General features: G+C 32.0%; 1 protein-coding gene across 2 annotated transcripts in view; it reads right to left on the bottom strand.

The window, feature by feature from the left end:
• Positions 1–19,964, bottom strand: part of LOC106473637 (ubiquitin carboxyl-terminal hydrolase 16-like) — a 30,833-nt gene that overhangs the window by 5,181 nt on the left and 5,688 nt on the right. For both annotated transcript variants that reach the window (XM_013934319.2, XM_022402038.1), the window contains exons 4-12: positions 19,616–19,703; positions 18,297–18,387; positions 14,877–14,965; positions 11,095–11,151; positions 9,627–9,767; positions 8,650–8,776; positions 6,376–7,122; positions 1,492–1,583; positions 596–682 (exon numbers count right to left, since the gene is read on the bottom strand). In XM_013934319.2, the coding sequence (XP_013789773.2) occupies positions 596–682; positions 1,492–1,583; positions 6,376–7,122; positions 8,650–8,776; positions 9,627–9,767; positions 11,095–11,151; positions 14,877–14,965; positions 18,297–18,387; positions 19,616–19,703 (1,519 nt within the window). The remainder of the gene's footprint in view (positions 1–595; positions 683–1,491; positions 1,584–6,375; positions 7,123–8,649; positions 8,777–9,626; positions 9,768–11,094; positions 11,152–14,876; positions 14,966–18,296; positions 18,388–19,615; positions 19,704–19,964) is intronic.

The following is a 19,964-nucleotide window of genomic DNA, read 5'->3' as shown; positions in this document are numbered from 1 at the left end:
AAAATTACTTTGCACACGTACTATTCAAAACAAATACTCAATATATTCATGGACAAAACTTTTTGTATGTGAAAGACCTGTAATATTAACTGAAAGACTGCCAAATTTTATGAAGATATACCCAATATATAGAGAGTTATAAGTATTAAATTTATGTCAACTTTAAATGAATACAGAAGGTCACGTGACTCGGTCAAATTGACCAACCCCGTGTCGGAAGAGTTAATGGGAAATGTTAGATTTCCCCATACTGACTAGTGTTAACCATATGACTGTAACCTCTTGGTATCATCTGCTTTACCAATGAAACAGATATTATTTCAAGAGACAAACAAAGGAATAAAAGCAGCTAAAATGAAGTCAATGGTTTTCTAGACCACGTGTTATTTGAAAACTGCAGAGATTCAGAGTAAATGAAAAATTCTGAAACTTACACATTAGAAAATGAAGCTAGAAAACACATGGCATGCCTACATACCGTAAAGTACGAACCAAAAAAAAACAGAATGATTTTCTTGATTTTTTTCCATTCTTTCAGTCTAACTGAAATAAGTGACGACTGTTAGGTGTTTAAAACCGAACAATAGGAACTTACCAATGACACTGAGCTGCAGAAAGGAGCCAGATCAAGGAGAAGCGGAAACTCTACAGAACGATTAACTTTTCTCAAAGATATGCCAGCCTACAAACAAAATGATCATCATGAGTGTAGAAATTTGGAATTCCACTGACTGTAATCACATTATCACACACACTTAGGCTTTTGAACTATTTTCAATTTTTAAATTATTTCTAAAAAAAGAGTTAATGAATTTTCCTCCTTGAGGTTGAACTTAGCTCTTGTGACCTAGATATAAATGTCATGAGAATAAAAGAGAAAAAGAATCTTAGGAAAATATTTTTAAAAAATCACTGTATTATAAATGTCAAGTGCACATTACATAGGGAAGCTTAACAGGCTATGTTACAATATTTTACAAAAGCATCACAAATTCAATAAATATGTTGTTTTAAAAGCATGTTTAAAAACTAATAGCTAAATCTCAATCAGTGAGAATATAGCAATTGTGAGGAACTGTTTTATTCCAATTAACATGAATTTTAGTTTATATTGGTTAAAATAATATAACTAAAATATATTCAAACTGTTACAGACCAAGAACTAAGAAATGTAAAACAGCCACACAAATATACAGGAGAGAATGGACAAGAAAATTAAAACTCAGGTTCAAAATGGTTAAATATGGCATTAGGCTAACAGAAGCCTCCAGAATGGCACTAACTCGGTTTGGCAATGATGCAGCAAGGTAATTTAACAAATTGCTTTAAGGACATTGGAGTTTGGTTTCCAAATACATTATGACAGTTTGATGGTATTAAGATATAGAAAACTAAGTAAGTTAGATAATACTCAGTAAACTGGTCTTGCAGTGTAAATATCTCTATTTAACTAGTACCACTTTACTTTGTAAAACAAACCCCTCCTCTCACCTGCTGAAAGCGTTTTAAATGAAGGGTAAGAACAGCTGGAGGACTGAAGATTAACAGTTGTTTGCTTGCATTGCTGTAGACCATCTTCGTGTCTACATAAAGAAACAGATATCCAGTTACTAAGGAGTTAAGATCAGAAATGAAAAAAATTTCAAGTTACACTTTTAATAAATATTAAAAATAAAAGAAGAAAGAGGATCGTGAAGAGCACAAATAAACAATCTTCACCAGTCAACATAAAAATCAGACATCATTTGTATGATATAACACTTAAAACATGTAGCCATGATTTTATAATACCATTTGGTCTCATCTAAATCTTATTTGACGAAAGCAAACTCAAACTCAGTTCCACAATTTTGCCAATTATGTGAAGTTTTACCAATTCCATGCTTCCAGAGTTCTGAATTTACAGTAAGATTGTGATGATTATAGATCAATCTTTGTTGTGGTTAGTAGTCCCTAATTACTAACTAGTTTTTATCCCATATTTTGGCTGCTAGCTTACTACCATCTTCAGGAATTTCTCAGAAGAACTTTTAGTAGTAGACAGTATTCGATCCTGGGTCTTCTTGACAGAGGTTGAAGTGTTATCCTCTTGTTACAAGACATCCCATGCAAGTGGGTAACATACTACCCTCTATCAGGGAGACCCCCCAGATGGAATCGCAGCTGAATACACCACAGAAAAAGTCTTTCTCGGGACTTCCATGAACATGACAGTAGTTTAGCAGTCGAAACACTAGCTAATAATGAGTATCTCGAAATTAAAAAAAAAAGTAACTAATTAGTAATTAGACTTGTATTATAGGACAGGCTACTAACGATGACGAGAAACTAAGTAATTTTAATAAGATGAAATTTTTCAGAGAGCAGCCAAAGTACAAATTCTGGGATAAGCAGTGAGAAAGTGAATTGTGAATTTATGTTTGAAGCAATGTGATACTTATTTTGCATGCACTGCATCATATGTGAGGTTATGGCTTCCTCAACGAGATATTTCAGTCCTTTTTATAGTAAATAATGTGATCCAAAGATGTATAATTAATGACCCCCCCTCTCTCTCTCCAAAGGCTGCTTAACTTTGAGGGTTAAAAAGGACAGGTTTTCACTGCCCTTAGGGTAATTCTAAATTCAGTGAATCACATGTGATCAATCACTATCCTATTGGAAATGTAACATGACCGACATAAGTTACACATACACTTACAGCCATATAGGATGAAGTTCTTTTGTGTACCACATGGTGGGAACAGTCATCATAAAATGAGATGCACATTTCTGGAAATATGTTCAGTGACTACTGGATGTAATATCTTTCAAAACTGAACACAAGAAGTTTCAATACTATCCTGTGGTACATTAAAAGCATTTCTTGAAAACGGCTGATGGATTTGGTCGAATGTTGGTATACATTTGGACTATGACCCAACTTAGAAGTGATTAGTTTTTGGAGGGTCAAGGTCATAGAAATTCAAAACATCCCAATCCATTAACATAGGACTAATTTTTCACACCATTTTAGCTCTATAACACAGTCAAAAATGATTGGATTTTGATGAAATTTGGTGGACATATGTAGAATGTTATTCCTCATTGTCCTGTCAAAAGTGGTCCATGTCAGTTAATAATGATGGACATATAGACACATTTTCGTATATTTTAAGAGCTGAATATAATTAATGCTGCATGGCAGTGGTATGCGCTCTACTGAGTACCCTTCTAGTTGATAACTAAACAAATCAAAAGTAAGCTATCTAAGCTGGTTGAAACTAAAGTCGCTAAAGATAACTAAACAAATCAAAAGTAAGCTATCTAAGCTGGTTGAAACTAAAGTCACTAAAGATAACTAAACAAATCAAAAGTAAGCTATCTAAGCTGGTTGAAACTAAAGTCACTAAAGATAACTAAACAAATCAAAAGTAAGCTATCTAAGCTGGTTGAAACTAAAGTCACTAAAGATAACTAAACAAATCAACAGTAAGCTATCTAAGCTGGTTGAAACTAAAGTCACTAAAGATAACTAAATAAATTACAATGATAATGCTGTAAACTAGGATTAATTACCATAAATTAACAGATTACAAAACCTCTTAATTATTAGAATGTACTGGTTTGTGAAATAGATATTCCTATTGTTAATGGTACTTACAACCACTTTAGCTCTGAAAAAGAATCTTTTGTTACAAATGCATGGTCTTATTATGATTATAAACCTTCACGTTTAGTTAATCAAAATAAAGTGTAATTTTTACAAAAATGATAACATTATCCCCATGTGAATAGCACTGGTTCATTGGACTGACCCCGTATCCACACACAGTAACATTTACTGCAAATACAAATAAACTATATTGATATTCAAAAAATTTATGCTCACTTTTGGTAAACGTTACAGTTCCGTTGTACACAAGAAATCAGAATTTTTAATAGTTTTACTAAAGACTTGTCTGTGAATTTCCAAAGTCTTTACCGAGTGCAAGGTAGTTTTTCATGTTAAGAATAAAAATACTTTTTTAATCTTAGAGATTTTACGTTTCGTTTGCATAACGTCTAGTCTTCTAAATGAATATTTGCTTTTCTGTAAAACTTTTGCTTTCATTTTTATCATCACTGTACGGTGAAATAAAAAATATGAAACATAATGAACAATATCTTTTTTCCCCTTTCCCTTCGAAAGATTAATTTTCATTATTCTTGTTCTTAGAACACAAAAAATATATACCATGCACTGAAATAGTGTCCCAAAACTACTATAATTTACTGGCTCTCTAACTAATCTATAAATAGGTTTAAAAAATAAACAAAAAACCCTACAGGAAAGAAAAATCCATGTATTGGTTATAAACATGTCTATCAAATGAGGACACATGGTAATGTATTCCTTTAACACTAAAATAAATGGGAGGAGTTTAACAACAAAGAAGACGGGAGGATCTAATTGTATATTCTGACCTGCCATTATCTAGAGTTTGTTTCTATTTTGTTAGGCACTCTGAAACACATATAAGGGAAGACAGAAAATGTAAAAATAAAAAATGAAAGGGGGAGATGCATCATATGACACAGAGGTGAAGAATTAAGGATTTATTTAAATATTTTCTTTGTAAATTAAGAAATTAAAACTTAGATGATATAAATATAAATAAATAATAAGCTACATTTTAACGCCAGGTTTATTAACCCTCACGCTATGGTTAGGACAAAGTGCATATGTCATGACATTTTACAGAGTTACATTCAAAACTTAATTAAACTACTTTATTATCAATGTATATGAATAAATTCGATATCAAAACATATTTAATAAATAAAATGTTAATATTACAAAGGTTTTGAGTTCTTAATTTTATTAGGAAATATTTGAAAAAATACTTAATCTCCCCCTAGTATAAGAATTGTGACATTTGTTCTCTAGGTCTTCCCCTCTTCTCTAATTTATTTACCACCCCTCTCTGAAGAACAGAATTGAATGTAAATTACTCATTATTACAGAAATATTACTAAGGCAAAGTCTAATTTTTCTAGCATTCTATCTTGTTTGTTTATGGAGTCATACACTAGAAAATCAAACCCACTCCACACCTACCAGCCATATCATCTCTTTCACAAATTGCCAATAAATATCTCTGATGTTTTATATTATACCATTTATAACCAATACCAAGGCAAAGTTTTAAACTACCGAATAACATTAATTTCATCTTCAGTTTGTAAGTTTATCTCATGGTATTCAGACCAAGCAGCTGTGTTCTTATGTGCATTATTTAAGTAAATAAAAATGATTTAAGCATACTGATACCATCATTACAAAAAACAATATCAAATGGAAAAATTAGAAACTTATTAGGTTAGATAAGGTGAGATAATGAAAAAATAAGAAGAATTCCTCATGAGGTATGCTTGTGAGCTATGGCAATCAATACAGTAGCATGAGCTACGAGTTTGCAGATTGATTTACAACTTGTATGGTAGGATTATTAGTTGGACTTGGTTCAAATGGCAATAAAACAATAAAATTAATAGAAAGAGATGTAGACTGCTAAGAGCCTTAAGCTAGTTAGCATAAATAACTGCAGTTTTCTACCACAATTTGCAGTCTTTATAGAAAGAAAAAAGAGAAACTTAGATAATTTTTTTTTCTATTTTTTATGGTGGTTACAAGGTTGGTCAAATCAACCAAGTTTGTATAGAGTTGGGGTAAAGAAAATAATAGAGAAAAATGTTTGATATTTATTTAGGAGGTTTTTTGAAGCTACACAAATGATATTTTAAATTTTTCGGATGAAGAAAACTATGTTTAATCTCCACATAAAAATCAATTTGTAGTCGGAACAGTCAACATTTTAACTCTATATACTCATGGAGAAATCTTTAGTAAAAATACTTAATTAAAAATATGATTTTTTTTGTGTACAAAATATTTGTAATGTTTACTGAAAGCTTGCTAAATTTTGTGAATATATACATATCGCATTAAAAGTTATAGTATGGAAACTGATGGTTACTTTGTTGTTACAAGGTCAGTCACATCAATTAACCATATATGGAAAGAGTAAACAGACACTGATAATAAAGTATCTTAATTAGCTTGAATGTAACTCTGTAAAAGGTCCAGAGATGCTCAGATTGACTATGCCAAGAGCATAAGGTTATTAAAAACTAGTACACAACTTTCTGAAATATATTCAACTCTTACGTTTTTCTACATAAAAAAAAATTTTTAATTCATGCTCATCTTGCTTGTTGTTTAAAATTACAATATAAGATTAAGAATACACAATAATTGAAAGCTTTCAAGAATCATACAAAATCTTTTTGGTTTGAAAGCCAAAACTATCTTTACAATTCACAAACTGTACAACGTAATGAAATGATACATACTCTCTCCAGAAGCTTCATTCTTTAGCCTGGTACAGTTGTCACAGCCAAACTTGTTGTTACCAGTCAAGAGTTCAGGAGCTGTGAACTGGTTCAGACATGACATCACTGAACATTCATGTGAAGCAGGGTGATACCTTGGTGCCAGAGTGGTTAGAGATTTTGTAATCCATTCCTGTTTTATTTTGTTAGAAGGAATTTCTTTGGCCTTTTCATTATTTTCTCCTCCATTCTCCACTCTTTCTCCATTACTTATTCCAGAATCTGTGCTCCCATGACGATAATCCTGGGAGTTATCAACTATCGGAGATGTTGGGTCATCAACTGCTCCGTTGAATTCCTTTAATTCTGGAGGGTCAAACAAACTGTCTTTGCTCTCACTTTTTCTTCTAATTCTCATGTTCGACACGCTTGAGCACAATTCCTCCATGTGCTCTTGAGTAACTGACTCTAAACTGTTTAAGCTTTCTTGTTTATCGGTACTTTCTTGACAGGGAGATTTATTTTGATTTTTGTTTCGAAATGAAGAATTCAAACATTCGTTTTCACCCGTTTCGTTATTTATCACACTCTGCAATACTTTAATGTTTTTAACGTTTGGTGAAAGTAGTTCACTGTTTTTTTCTTCCTGGTTGAAAGTCTGGTTATTCTCTTTGTTTCTGATCTTCTTAGCTGATGGTGATGACTGTTGTGACTTGCTGTACATGGCCTCACTCTCATCATTATCTTCAACATCTGCATCAGTATTATCTGTTTGGAACAAATGTTTAGTAGCATTTCAAAATACACCTTCTTGTGCAATTGATTTATGAGAGATTCAAACTCACAACAAAACAGGGGGGGTTAAAAATAGAATTAAAAGTCAGTTGCGAGAAACAAATATCAGTTTAACCCCTTACAACTTATGGCTGGCAGTGTTCGTAACTGAATAATTAAAATAAGTACCCTGTTACGTAAAACTTGTTTTTGTCGGACATACAGAGCATAACATCCGTTACAAAACTTCAGCAGATTAGCCTGGTGAAATGTTGTAACCATAAATATTACGCTCTGTATATCCGACAAAAAAAAAAAAATTTTAAGGTATTCCTAACCAAATTCAATATTTGAAGTTGTACTGAATATCTCAGAAAAAAAACACCTTAAAACAGAAGTTATGTAAACCTTGTACTGATACAAAACAACCTAGTGTAGTAAGTTTTACACAAGAGACAAACATGACTTTCCCCCCCCTGACCTGTAGGAAACTAGCATAAGTTTTTTTTTTTTACCACCTTCCTTGCAATTCCAAGAGAAAATTATAATAATTCTTTCCAGCTTCGCTTACATTAAACTACTTCCTGAACTTCTCCTGCTATGATCAATTTAAACAAGTTTAGCAGCTGTATAATAAGTAAAATTTAACATAACATCCAACTTGTAATTATAATTATATTTTTATTAAGTGATTTCAAATTCAATAAAAGCCTAATTCGCCACTCAGCATTTTCTGAGGATTTTTTAGAGTTTACACACTACTAAGAAACATTTAGGTTTACAAAATATTTGAAATGGAGGAACTACTTAGATCTTTTAGATTATGATGTATAGACCTTAGAAAACAGAAAAATAATATTAAGTCCTTCTGTAATTAATAATCCTTAGAGTTTATACTACAATTTAATGACCAAATTACCTCTTGCTCCTGGTGTGGCTGTTTGTGTTCTGTGAACTATACCCACATATACAAACGCACGGATATATACTGATATATATTATAAGGGGTGTCTATTTATTGGTAGGTTGTGAATATTTTTTGTGAACTTTTTTTATTTAGAATAATATGCATCAGTAAGCCTAAAATATTTCCAGACATATCCTGAATTCTTATTATTGACTCTGCTAAATATTAAGAATTTCTACAAACTTATTTTGACTTACCAGGCTAATTCCTTGCATGTTTAGTCACAAAACTAATGGTCGAATGGAAGACCTCCAACTTAAAAAGTCAACCCACATACCTTGAACTATATAAAGATAAACCCATGTCCTTTCATTTTAAAAAACTGAAGAGCAGATAAAAATTCTCTTTTTACCAACTAACGTCTACCGAGTTCTCTTGCTACTGTTTCATCTTGCACGTATTAAGGCATGTTAACCAAAATACAAAATAGTCTTACAATTAAGAGTATTAATATTTTAACGGAAACATGTCTTTGATGATGCAAGTTAACACATCAAGTTTTCAAAATCAGTTGTCTCTGTGACTCACTGAAATAACATCACATAAGCACTTACCAGCACAATCTCCATTTTCAGATCCAGTCTCATCCACAGAAGCTACATTAGTAGTACTGCCCTCAGATTTGGAGGGAGGGTAGACCGTCAGTGTGGTAGCCGCTGCTCGTACTGCTTTAGCTTTTTTCTAACAAAAACACACAGACAGCGAGTAGAAAATTGAAAGATTACATTGAAAATTGCTGGTTAAAAAACAACAACACAATCTTGGATAACTTAAACTTAAGAAGGATCACTGTTCGATTTTGTCACAGGTCTTAAACACGTGCTAAACTGGAAAAGTTACATTAGTATTTGAACTTGTGAAGAAAATTCAATGCAAACAAACTACAATTACTAATATAATGTCAAATATCAACACAAAAGCTCATAATTCAAGATATTCCTCTAACTAAAAATAGCTTGGCAACAATTAGATGGTTCTAGTCAACGGTTTCCTCAAATGCACAACAATACGTACTTGTATCTACAATCAATCTTCTATACTGTCAGGTTTCGTTACATTTTTTGTTATGGATAAAAAAACTTCATTTTTAGCAAATTTACATATAATTTTTATGAATCCAATTCTTCATAAAACAGCCTGCTTCAGATATAAAATGTCTACGATTGTCTCTTATCTACTGAGAATACTAAGTCCAAACTTTGTACAACAGAAGAACCTCGTTTTAATGACTGTCAGAAGAGTACTACAACCTGTTGCTCTTTAAAAAATTTCAATAATTTACACTTTATTCCAAAATGTTTTTCTATAGTTTTTGGTAGCTAACCTGGATCTTACTGAAAATTAGATTATTAATGTAAAACTTTGACGATAATATATTGTTAGTATCTGTCGAACCAAGTAATCTCATAATGGAGTACCCGTAAAATGGAAGTTAACTTGACACTCAATTATAGATCATTACAGATAAAGGTAATTAAGATAGAAATCAGAAAAGTAGTGTTTAATTTTGAACTAGATAAAACCTTCATACCCTTGCTTCTTTCTTTGCTTGTTTTTTGATCTTCTTCTCTTGATACTTGCTGAAATTACTGACAGGCTGTTGGTTCTGTGCTGAGCATTCTACTATAGGTTCCTGCACCACATTTTTCCTCTGTAAGCCTGGTCGAGTAGGCTGCAATAAGATCCAAGTTTTATGAAGTTTCACTTTTGTAACTGAGTTTGTAAATTACGAAATATTTCTTCTTCCACTAAAAAGTAAAGCTTATTGCAATTCTTTCAGTAATGTAAAAAAACTTTAATGTTATAACCTAACAAAAAACTAAACAATAAATCAGATGGAATTATAACAATAATGAAATGCTTTACACTAAAGTAATGGCTTAATACATTCACCAGAAGCCACATTTTTTATGAACCATGAAGCTATACTATGCCCTTTATTGGTAGGGACAAAAAGAATTAAATCATAAATTGAATCTTTTTAACTCGGAGTGAATTTAAACAAGCTGAACATTGTTTGTTTGTTTGTTATGAATTTTGGCAAAGCTACACGAGGGCTATCTGCGCTAGCCGTCCCTAATATAGCAGTGTAAGACTAGAGGGAAGGCAGCTAGTCATCACCACCCACCGCCATCTCCTCTTGGGCTTCTCATTTACCAATGAAATGTGGGACTGATTGTCACATTATAACGCTCCCACAGCTGAAAGGGCAAGCTTGTTTGGTGACGTGAATTCGAACCCACATATTGCGAATCAAGCACCCTAACCACCTGGCCATGCCAGCCGCTGAAGACTGAATGTTCATGAATGAACAAGTTGTTCTTGTATTATGAACATCTTAATACATCTTTTGGTGTTTCTATGTACATATATACAAGCACATACTAACATACATAAACATAAGATAAAGAGAAGTTGAGTGGACTGACTGAGAATATCAACTAAAAGTACGAGAGAAAAAAAATTCCAAGATACCACATTATACACAGAAATTCCTTATTTTTCGTAGTAATGGATGGTGAAAATGGAACACCAGATGTGTCACTAGCTAAACAATTTAATATTTGTATCCATTTCTATGAATTTTTAAAATTCTTAGTCATATCTGGCTTGTACCGTTGTATCGCAAAGTTTATTAAAGAAATGTCTTCTACTCTTCAGATTTTCTACCAATGAAGATCATAACATGATATAGCAAAACTGGTTTGATGAGTACAAAAACACTTACCTTCAATGAAGAAAGAACGAGGTACTATAAAAACTTCCAAAGTTAGTACCTACCTTCACAAGAAACTTACAAGTATTCAACTTGTGTTTTTCACGCACACAGAACTAGAAATTTGAAAACTTTTTTAAAATGTGCCTATTATTCTGATAACCAAGCTTCTGAAATCTAATACAATTTTCCTTGAAAATTTTTTTTACAAACCATTCCATTTGTTAAATCTGAAGTTTCTAAATAGCTAACAAATTATCATTAGAATTAGACAAGGATCTACCTTTTCTTCGGATACGGGCAGGGAGAGGTCCATAAACTGTTCAAATACTTGAGATGACTAAAATAAAAATATTAACATTATATTAAACTATGAACACAAGTCAAAACCACTTATAATACAGCAGTGAAAACCACTTTACCATTAAACACTATCCTGCTGTTAAGTTATTTACTTCATAGTATTTATCCCTATGAACAAAAGTGATGTGTTTTACACTTCATATTTCTCTTATTTTGACACTAATTTGTCAAACTTCCTTTAAAAATGTTTTCTCTACTTAAACTACTCCCGTACCCAGGTAATTTCTTAACTATATCTATATACTATATTAGGCTTAATATTTCACATTACCAAAACACCAAGTTAAACATATATATATAGACATTAAAAATTATTTAAAATCTCGCAATGAAACAAAAATTCAAAGCAGTAGACATATTATTTAAATCAAAGAATACATTTTTCATGTAAACTTTTGATTAACAAGCAAATGTGCAGGTTATATTCTAACATGTTATAATAGTTGTCCAAACTGTAATAAAACTAATATAAACTATAGAGAGACTCTTACAAAAGATATGAAAAGGTAAAAACAGTTTGTTAACGGATGGTGGACTGATATTTTGGGTAAAAAAAAATCCCCTTCTATGTAAATAAAATGGATTATGGAATATAAATATCAATGAAGATTACAAACAAACAGAACATTACGGCTATTTCCCACTGTGGATCCACGACTTTCTACCTAAACCTTATTGATGATTCCACAAAAAAAGAACATTATGGCTATTTCCCACTGTGGATCCAGGACTTTCTACCTAAACTTTATTGATGATTCCACAAAAAAAAGAACATTACGGCTATTTCTCACTGTGGATCCAGGACTTTCTACCTAAACCTTATTGATGATTCCATACAAACTAAACATTATGGCTATTTCTCACTGTGGACCCAGCACTCCCAACCTAAATCTTATTGATGATTCCACAAAAAAGAACAATATATCTATTTCCCACTGTGGATCCAGGACTTTCTACCTAAATCTTACTGATGATTCCACAAAAAAATAACATTATGGTTATTTCCCATAGTGGGTCCAGGACTCTCAACCTAAACCTTATTGATGATTCCACAAAAAAATAACATTACAGCTATTTCCCATTGTGGGTCCAGGACTCTCAACCTTAATTTTACTGATGATTCCACAAAAAAAGAACATTACAGCTATTTCTCATTGTCGACCCAGGACTCCCAACCTAAATCTTATTGACGATTCCACAAAAAAATAACATTATGGTTATTTCCCATTGTGGGTCCAGGACTCCCAACCTTAATCTTACTGATGACTCCACATAAACAGAACTTTATGGCTATTTCCCTCTGTGGGTCCAGGACTCCCAACCTAAATCTTACTAACAGTTCCATGTAAAAAGAACTTCATAGCTATTTCCCTCTGTGGGTCCAGGACTCCCATCCAAAATTTTTTGAAGGTGCTAAAGCAAATCCCTCTAAAAACTTCAAGTTCCCAATAAAATAGAAAATTTTAATGCTATATTAGTTTAATACATATTTTCACTTGATATACATCTAGTACAATGCTGTTTTCAAATTAACTTATGGATCAAGATTAAAATACAATGCATAGCATACAAAGAACATATGTCACATAAGGTCTGTATGTCAGATGAGCAAATCAAGGAATGAAAAGAAAACAAATGTCAGCAATCCATTCTTCAGAAAACCACAGAAAGTCCAAAGCTGCATCACCTGCTTCAATCTTTTCTCACGTCACCCACCTTTAGCCTTTACAGCATGACGGACATTTAGCCTTTACAGCATGACGGACAATTAGCCTTTACAGCATGACGGACAATTAGCCTTTACAGCATGATGGACTTTTATGGTTAGAGCATGTATAGTTCAATAGCAGAATTAGCTTCTAGGTTTTGTTTGAGAGAGGGCAATAGTAGTTACAAAAAGTACCGAATTCCCGTATAATTCCCTATAAACAAAATAAGCATGCTGATAAATACACATCCAATAGCTTTCACAGTTTTACCACAAAATACATTTCTGTAACAAAACCTGAAAGATGAGATTCCTTTACAAGATGCTGGTTACACCACCAGTTAAAAAAAAGGATCATAGTTTTTATGTCCAGTTCGTTAAGAAGATCTGATGCATTGTCTCTCCATGTCAACCACGTTACTTAGTTGCATCCATATATTTTTAACATCATTTCAGAATATTTAGTTGGATTGCTAGCCCTGAAAATAGAGCAAAGCATAAGAGTGTACACTAACAGGTTTTTGCTGAAATGAGTCCTCCAGTATGTCCTGTTCAAGATTCTGCTGGGTACCCAGTTGGCTTGGTAGATCATTTCATCTGTGCTCACATAACTCATGTACATGTTTAGCTTACTGAGGTTTCTTCTTCAAGGTCTGGGAAAGAAGACTAAAGCCAATCACAGAGATTCGGTGCAAAAGCAACTCGAGTGGGCAATATAACAAAGCTGTTCACAGTAGTGTATGATGTATCGATCTTAATATAGACCATAATTACCATTATCCAGCTGCTTCTTGAAATGTAAGAATATTGGTTCACTTATTACTAGCGAAGAAGTAAGGAAGAGGAAAAAAAATCACTGTATCCAGCATTGAGTGGAAAAGATCCTTTATACAGAACTGCTAGATTGATTAGAAAATTATCCAAACTAATAATAATAAAATTTCACAATACATTTCTTTCAAGTTATGCATGAAAATCAATGAGAATTTAAATGCAATAAATATCAGGTAGCCATAATATCATCTGAATACTCGTCCTTGGACTTTAACGTCTCAATCGTAGTGATAAATGCTTGCCAAATTGATGGAGACACGTTGTTGAACATAGAACTGTGGAGATAAAATTGCATGTACTAAAAGTCTGCAATGAAAGATATGATGACACAGCATCAATATTTCAAACAAAGCCTTTTGGCATCCATTCTTTTTTTCCTTCTTTGCAACTCCTGCTTCTAACCTTCCAAATAAGAATCATCCTCAAGTGAAATATTGCTTTACTCACTTCCTGCTCAGCACTTTTGATTACATTTTAATGTACCAAAAAAGATTCCATTATAACTGCTTCTTGATACGTGAAATAATTAATGCAACTCTGACCAATCAGTGACCCTGATGAGGAGTGAAATTCTCCGAAACTAATCTGGTTCACAGACATGCCCTCAATGAAAGAATAGACCATTCCATGCTTTTACTTGTTGTTAAACAAATGTTTAAACAACTCTATTTATTCAATTATGTACAATCTGCCCAGTGTCGGCTAACAATACGAAGAATTAAATTGTGGTGAAATGCTACAAGTTCTTCAAATACCTATAGAATGATAGGTTTCTTTTTCTTGTGAGTGTAAAACACTTAAATACACCAGTTCAAAAGCTCTGAAAGGTTACAAAGAGCTTCTAGCATGTGTTGAACAAACAATAAAAAATATCTTTGTTCCTTCTGTCTTATTACATATAAATATAAATATTGCTAGGTTATTGCTGTACAACTGATCAATATTTTCAGAAGATCGATCTCTTAAAAATTTCTGTTGTTTTATGGATTTTTGAAGTTAAATTAAATGTTACATTTGGCTAGTTGTGGCTTTAAAAACGAGTTAACCAAGGTTGTTAGAGCTCTAGAAATTAAATGTAAATCAAAATTACCGGAAAAACTACGTTCACCCGAGTTTAGATGCTTAGCTTACACTGTATAATAGCACCAAGTAATATTTACCATGTGGCACTCCTCACATAACACAGTACTAAGCAACTGACCACCAAATATCATGTCCACCAGCGTATGTGAAGCCTGTCGTCCAAAAACTGTGATGAGAACAAAAGAAGTACAACATATAACAATTACAGCATAAAACACGTAATATTGAAATATTTTGCTAACACACACACACAAACAATTTTCACCTAGATGTACAAAAAAAAATAATATTTTTATAATTACTTTTTTTTCGCTCTCTCTATGATATTATTAACTGTAGCTATTACCATCAACTTATACTATATAGTCTAGAGTATATTACAATGAATTGTTTAAAATTAAGACCTAGGAAAAATGTACATGCCTTTAAATAATTCGTGAAATAATCTTAAAACATCTTTTTTTGCATGTCTTTACATTTTCACATGTAATTAATTATCCTCTCCACTCCTTTAGCATTGTTATTCATCGCAACGCTTCATTGGGCATACCCAGTCAACATTACTGTATAGTGGGCAGAGAAACTTTAGACTTGGTAAAATGTGGTGTTCGGGTATTATGCTATCCCTTATGAACCGAGCAGGTGTTGAATTATATAAAAAATTATTATTAAACCTTTCAAATGTGAATCTTAAAACATAAATAATACATAATTAAGTAACATATAAAATTAAAACCTAAATACAATGCAACAATTAATGTATTACTAGGTGAGAAATAATTAAAAAATAGCAAGGATAAAGCAGCAACAATGCTAAGAACTATAATGTAAAATTTAAGGCTGATTTCACTGACAAATGTTGATCATAAAATAGCTTAACACTTTCAATATGGGCTCGGTCAATTTGACCGACCACGTGACCTTTTTGAACTCATTTAAATTCTTTATAGATTTAATACCTATAGCTCTTAATATAGTGGGTATATCTTCACAAATTTTGGCAGTCTTTAATATACAAAAACTCATATTTCTTAGTGAATTATTTTTCATAAAATAAAGATTGGTCCACAAATATATATTGAGTATTTGTTTTGAATAGTCCGTGTGCAAAGTAATTTTTATGTTAAAATTAAAAATACTTTTCCTCATCTCAAATTTCCTTTGTGTAATCCCTAAAACCTTATAGTTAATCTGTTACTTTCTCTACCCTATCTCAAAATGGGATTGGTCAATTCTACCGACCTCGTACCACTAAAAAAAAAAAAAATTTAAATAAAACCTAACTTAATCTTTTTTTTTCTAGAATGACTTCAAATTGTAACATGAAACTACATTTGTTTATCCTAAGTAGCTCTAAGTGTGTAACGTTATACATCTATTTATAATTAAATTTTATTGCCCTTTGAACTGTGTCTAACTACTATCCACGCCATTATAAATTGTAAATCACTCGAGGAACGTGCAGCTCACGTTACGCTATCAAATTACATTACCCAAGAGCTGCTCGCATGCGTGCCTCGTGAACCATTTGTATTATATTATTATTATTACTACATATTTTACCTCATCTAGTCTTAAATAACTTAAAAAAGATCTGTATTTTTAGATTTTAGTTACTTTTACAATAATAAATAAAGAATAAATAAGAAAAACAAGAAATAAAATACTTACCTTATCTTTTTCTTGCTGTCGGGTTTCAAAGAGAGTTAACTCTAATTTTTTATACTATAGATAGTAAGGCACTTAATAATATTTATTTAATTAAATAATACACCAAAGAATATAGATTAATAACATGTAAAAAGTAGAGAAATTCACTTACGTCTCAAAAATTTCCTGGCTTTCTAACTATGCAACAAGAGCTGTTATAAATTCATCCAAGCTAGTCGTTAACTTTCTCATGGGAACGAATCTTGTACTCTGAGTGAAATTGACAATATTCTCTTCAGAATACAATGTTATACAATATGTTCTTTGATAGATGAAAACCTTGACTTTCTATTAGTTATAGGTAATATATAATGAAACATAAGAGTGAACCATCAATGAATTATGAAAGAGGATGTGACAGGTGGGTGTGGCAGGAGGGTCTGATTTTTCTAATCGACTGCTCTGTAACCAAATAAAATTGAAGACTATAAAAATTATGGTTTGTCTGAGTAATAACGATTCTATAGAGTGATTTATGTTTAAGTTTGTACATTTTCAAGGGATGATGACATGCTAAGACAAAATATTTCTCGTGCGTCACACTAGTGGAAATTCAGGATTTTTTATATTGCCTTGTAGAATTAATAACTTAAAACTTGTATACTATTAAAATATGGATTATTAGCTAAGATTTTATGCTATTCTAATTGGTATATCATAAACTAAAATTTTGAGTGTAAGATACTAAAACTTTGTGTCATGTGCAGTAAAGGATATCCGTGGCGATAGGGTTAATTAAATTTTAAATGTAACTAAGTAAAATGTTATGATATGTACAGAAAAGGCTTAGCATTAGAAAGGAGTTAATCATGCTATACCAAAGTTTAGCTTGACAAAGCAGAATGCAAGTGTGAATGTATCTAATAAAAATAAATCATTTTCAACATAATTTGGCACACGACAAGCTCTGTAAATAATATTTATCTCCTAACAACAGTAAGCAGGCCCGGCATAGGCAGGTGGTTAGGGCGCTCGACTCGTAATCTGAGGGTTGCGGGTTCGATTCCCCGTCACACCAAACATGCCAACCTCTGCCTTTGCCTGACCCCAAGTCCAGGATGAGAAAGGAGGAGGGTTGGGTGCGGGGCTAGCAACTCCACCCCGTAAAAAACAACCTGCCAAAGGCAAGCATTATTACATTACTTACTACTTGGCTGAAACACGAAATTAAATCGTCATTCAAAGATTAATACCTACTATTTAGCGGAACCGTGAAATTAAATCGTCATTCAAAGATTAATACCTACTATTTAGCTGAACCGGGAAATTTAATCAACATTCAAAGATAATGCATAGCTACGAGCATTCAGCACATCTAAGGATTACTGCACTAATAATAAGTCTCTGATATTCAAATCTGCAGACATTGAGATGGGTAGAACTTTAGGTCTGCATCATGACTTTCCAGATAATACTTTTTTTTTTTTACTTTCAGAAAATTGTGTAATTAAAAAAAAAGTATATAATTATGGTTTTAGATTTAATACACAGACACACTATTGTATTTTCATTACACAATTCTTGTTTAGAAACATCAAAATGTTGACTGCTTGGAAGTATGTTTTTGTTTACAAACCTGACTGGACACACCGAAAAATATAAATATCCTGTGACAGAGATTCCGATCTTACTTGTACTTGAAAAAATGCAACTCAGCATATACAACACAAACCTAAGTTATGCCATTTTCTTGAAAAATTATTTTGTTTCTTTACATTTGACAATAATTATACACTGTTCTGACAAACGGGCAGCATTAGAAAGTTTATGAAAAATTTACTACAAACCTTTGATTTTTTTCTTCATCTCTTCATCAACTTCTTTTGGATTAATTTTTTTACTAAGTCCAAAGTATCTTAAAATACCATCCTTCTGCCTCTAAAATTAAGAAACAAAACTGTCTGAAAGATCAGGATCCTACAAAAGAATCACTGACTTAGTTATCAAAAATTTAGCTTTATCAAATTTACCAAAAAAAAATAAGAATTTGAGTTGCAAAAATCATACGGAAAGTTTTGAAATATCCTTAATATGGTAATTTGTCTTTATACTTGGATTTTATGCATATGATGGGTATATTAGAAGAGACCAGCAAACGATTTGCAGTGAAATCAGTATGTTTATTGCAATTATAAGTTCACTTGTTTTAGGCCTAACATTAGTTAAGCCTTCATTAAGTACAGCATATATATTCGATAAAGAGATAAATTAACACTGTAACTTGCATACGGTTGTTACTTTAGTTTAGTTCTGGATAAACTTTACCATACTTAATACTATCTATAAATAAAATTACAATGTTATTCTACAATCTATCGTTATATCATTAAAAAACTGATAAGCTTTTAATATGTTGTTGTACAAAATGTCTACTAAAGTATATTTACATCCGCCTTTTGTTTACATCCATTGAAATCCTTTCAGTCCTACAGCAGTTAACTTTACATTTAACTTTTCTCAGCAGAATTTCTACTTCCTGCAACTTTACTTTCTCGTCCGCTCTGTCTGTGTTCTGTTTCTGCTTATCTCACACTATTTATATGTTTATCACTTAATCATCTATCTGCCGTCTAGAAATCTCTATATTCTTGACGTCAATATATTGCATGCAATATTCGACAGTCTCAACATCAATGAATTATAAACACAACTTCCAACAATCATCTGCTTTTAACTCTCTTCTTATAAAAAAAACACTAAACAGTCATGAAATATTAACTCACAAGATAAGTAAATTAATAATATCTACACTAAATAGTCTTTTATGTCATGACACAGTCAATATTACAAAAAAAATGTAGTGTCAATTAAGTAGTCTGTAATTATATGTTTTGCAATATATCTTTATGTTTATAAAAAAAAGTCAAATTTCAACAGTAAATGAACAACAACTGTCTCTAAGCTTAATACACAAGAAAGTACTCTTTCTAGACACTGAAAAAAATCAGGGAAAACCATGTTTCCCATAATGTGACTTTATACTGCTTATAAGGAGGATACAAATGGATTTATACAAATAGAAATTGTTCTTATTTTTAAATGAATTAAACAGCCTATACCTACACAGCTAGTTTCTTTCACTGAGCTAATCCACTTTGTAACTTACCCTGACTTCTTCTGTTCTAACTCCATCTAAGAGGTGACGAAGCAGTTCGTGGCTATCGTGCTGCTGAAAACCTCGGAACTGTGGAGCTCTGAAACATGTCACAAAACATACATTTACAATTTCACAATCATGTTAAATTTCCTGCTTTCCTCGCAAGCTCTCCATAGTTAAAAGCAAATGTTTTTAATCAGAGTGAACTTGTATTGGTTTTTAAGTAATACAATAAATACTGTAATAAAAACTCACCCACAAGTAACAACATCTCGAGTTCAGAAACTTTTTATAATTTTATTGAAGTTTCAGTTTACACTCTCTTCTGAATAGTGGGATTAACCCTTTCGAGATGGGT

Source organism: Limulus polyphemus, unplaced genomic scaffold, assembly GCF_000517525.1.
Source record: "Limulus polyphemus unplaced genomic scaffold, Limulus_polyphemus-2.1.2 Scaffold6356, whole genome shotgun sequence".
Classification (NCBI taxonomy): domain Eukaryota; kingdom Metazoa; phylum Arthropoda; class Merostomata; order Xiphosura; family Limulidae; genus Limulus; species Limulus polyphemus.
Note: the sequence above shows the minus strand (reverse complement) of the source record. Positions and strands in the feature narration are given on the sequence as shown.